This window comes from Opisthorchis viverrini (assembly GCF_000715545.1).
Source record: "Opisthorchis viverrini unplaced genomic scaffold opera_v5_1721, whole genome shotgun sequence".
NCBI classification, from domain to species: Eukaryota; Metazoa; Platyhelminthes; class Trematoda; order Opisthorchiida; family Opisthorchiidae; genus Opisthorchis; species Opisthorchis viverrini.
In genome coordinates this window covers 1-2296 of record NW_008753704.1, presented here as the reverse complement: position 1 = coordinate 2296, position 2296 = coordinate 1, and the positions used below count along the sequence as shown (strand labels likewise).

The 2296-nt window shown below is 46.4% G+C and overlaps 1 protein-coding gene across 1 annotated transcript; it reads left to right on the top strand.

Annotated features, from left to right (window-relative positions):
- Positions 1–416: 416 nt before the first annotated feature.
- On the top strand, positions 417–1071 carry T265_15889 (hypothetical protein; the record flags this gene model as incomplete). Its single annotated transcript, XM_009179300.1, has 2 exons — positions 417–589; positions 621–1071. Coding segments are annotated over 2 exons (624 nt in total), but the record flags the coding sequence as incomplete, so codon positions are not given.
- Between the last annotated feature and the right edge of the window lie 1225 nt (positions 1072–2296).

Sequence of the window (2296 nt, the reverse complement as noted above, 5' to 3'; positions counted from 1 at the left end):
GTGTTTGTTCACCTGGAGATTTAGTTCACCTAAGCAAATCGCCATAGTAAGGGATTTTCAATAATACAGGGTCATATACATTATACATAGACATTCTACACTATGAAGTGGCAAGTCTGAAAATGCCGTAGATTTCGAGAACTCAATCTCATTGTACGAATAGCCAGCGGCTTCGTTTGTACTTTTCAGGTGTACGGAAGACGCATAACGTCGAGAGCATACCCTACCCTGGTGGCTTGTGTGAGAGCCTCGATCCTGTGCATCGGTAGTCTGATCTGCCAAGGCGATCGGCGTATCGTCCAATCAGAGCGCTCATCACTCTGAAACTTGCCCATTCTAGATTTACGTCCGTTGCTGACAGCAATATGTAGTTTCCTCGTTGGGGTTTGGAAATTTTTGGCGGGCTTCAACCGGAGATGATGACTTTTGTCGTTGGGCTGTTTGCCGGTTATGTCATAAGCTCCTTTGTGCTACTACGACGTCCGCATTTGTTGCACCAATCAAGAAATTTTCCCATACATGTCCAACATATTAGCCACCGTGGTGGTGCCGGTGAACGCATTGAGAATTCTATGGATGCCTTCCGAAAGTATGTTATACTTAGTGCTCTGAGTTCGTAGTGCGGTGGTCAATGGAACCCAAATGCTTGAACTGGACTGCCATTTGACCCGTGATAATGAGGTGGTCGTTTTTCATGATAGTGAGTTGATGCGTGCGACTGGAACTGCTGGATGCGTCGCAGATTGTGAGTACGGCTCGTTGCCACCGTATCTGAATAAATTGCCTGTTACTTTCGAGCCTGGTAAGCCAAGCAATCCAATATATTTCCTATTCGCACTTTCTGTTTCCGTCTGTGCAACCAATGATCGTACAGGTATTAGCGTTAAGATAGATAACTGCTTTAAACAGTTTGTTCCTACACATCCTTTGATGCTGAAATTCGGGTTGCAGACGTATCTAAAGTTCGTTCAGGGTCATTTTGGACCCTCATCTTCTACGATACGCACCGTATGCTACCACCAGGTTGCTCACTTTCCGCCTAGTGCGCCAACAGCATTGCAGTTGGAGATAGTAAGTGGTCCCGATCATGCAAGCAGCTCACAGTTGAATAACCTCAATTGGTGTTCACTTAGGAACTACCGTGTTCTACTTCCATACTAGAAATCATCTACTTTATTCCATTCAGCCGGCTCGATATATGGTAGAGTGAGTCGCCTAGGATAATTCGGCCGCGAACTCTGTACGGTCGGAGGATTTCATGCAAAAGGGCAAGTAACCTTTCCAGACTTGTGTGGGTATTCAAAAATCGACCAGGACCTTCGAAGATACGCAAGAAAGACTCCCACGCTGGTGACTGGCGCTTCAGATGTTTGTGCTGTTAACTTCCGGGAACTACCACATTACGGGTGTTCGGAAATGAAGTCTCTTTCCAATAAGTGTAGTCTCTGGCCATGCACCTTCTAATTCAAGGTGAAGCACTGAGGAGTTTTGCATGCGTCGGTGGGTGTGTTAGCTCTTATGGAAATGTTTCTGATCGAGTAAACCCCCGAGTTGTGTCTGCCACTTTGCTTCGCGTATGGCCTTGACAAGATGCTACCACCAGACCCGGTGGTCGGGCCTTTCTGCTGCACGACTGTAGCATCATTTTACAATATGTCACCATGTCCATAAAATCAAAGAGAGGGTGCCAGTTGATAGGGGACGATACTCTGTACTAAGACTGACCGTTATGCGAAGTGGTCTGTAGGCAGTCTGCGATTAAAAGTAGGCCATCTCGTCCGGGTAGCCAGTAAACCCATATCTACAGAAGCACTTATTTTGTCTTCCCCTAAGGAAGCACGGATTAAAGTAGTTCACTCTTAAAAGCTCATACACGGATCATTCAACGGTCATTACATAGCGATCAGCCATGTGATCCATCACAGCTACAATCCAATGTTGTCATTCCTTGTGGGATACAGCTTGATGCCGATCACGCCACGGTGCATGCACACCTGACAGTACATTTTCCATCAGGCCCTCGCAAATCAGCAATAAGCATGCCAATGCGCCATCTTCGAAAAACTACCAAAGCTCAACAGTATCGATCCGAGCTAGCCCAACAACCCTCCAAAATAAACCAATACTGTACTGACCGTGGGCATGTGGATGAAGCGCACCGTCTGATTTCTCCGATTAGACCACAAGACCACTGGATGTCCTTGAATTAGCTATCCATGATTGATACCAGGAAATCCATATCAACAGGCAACGAGTACGACGGCGTGCGCAAATGCCTCAAACGCCAAATAGTGAA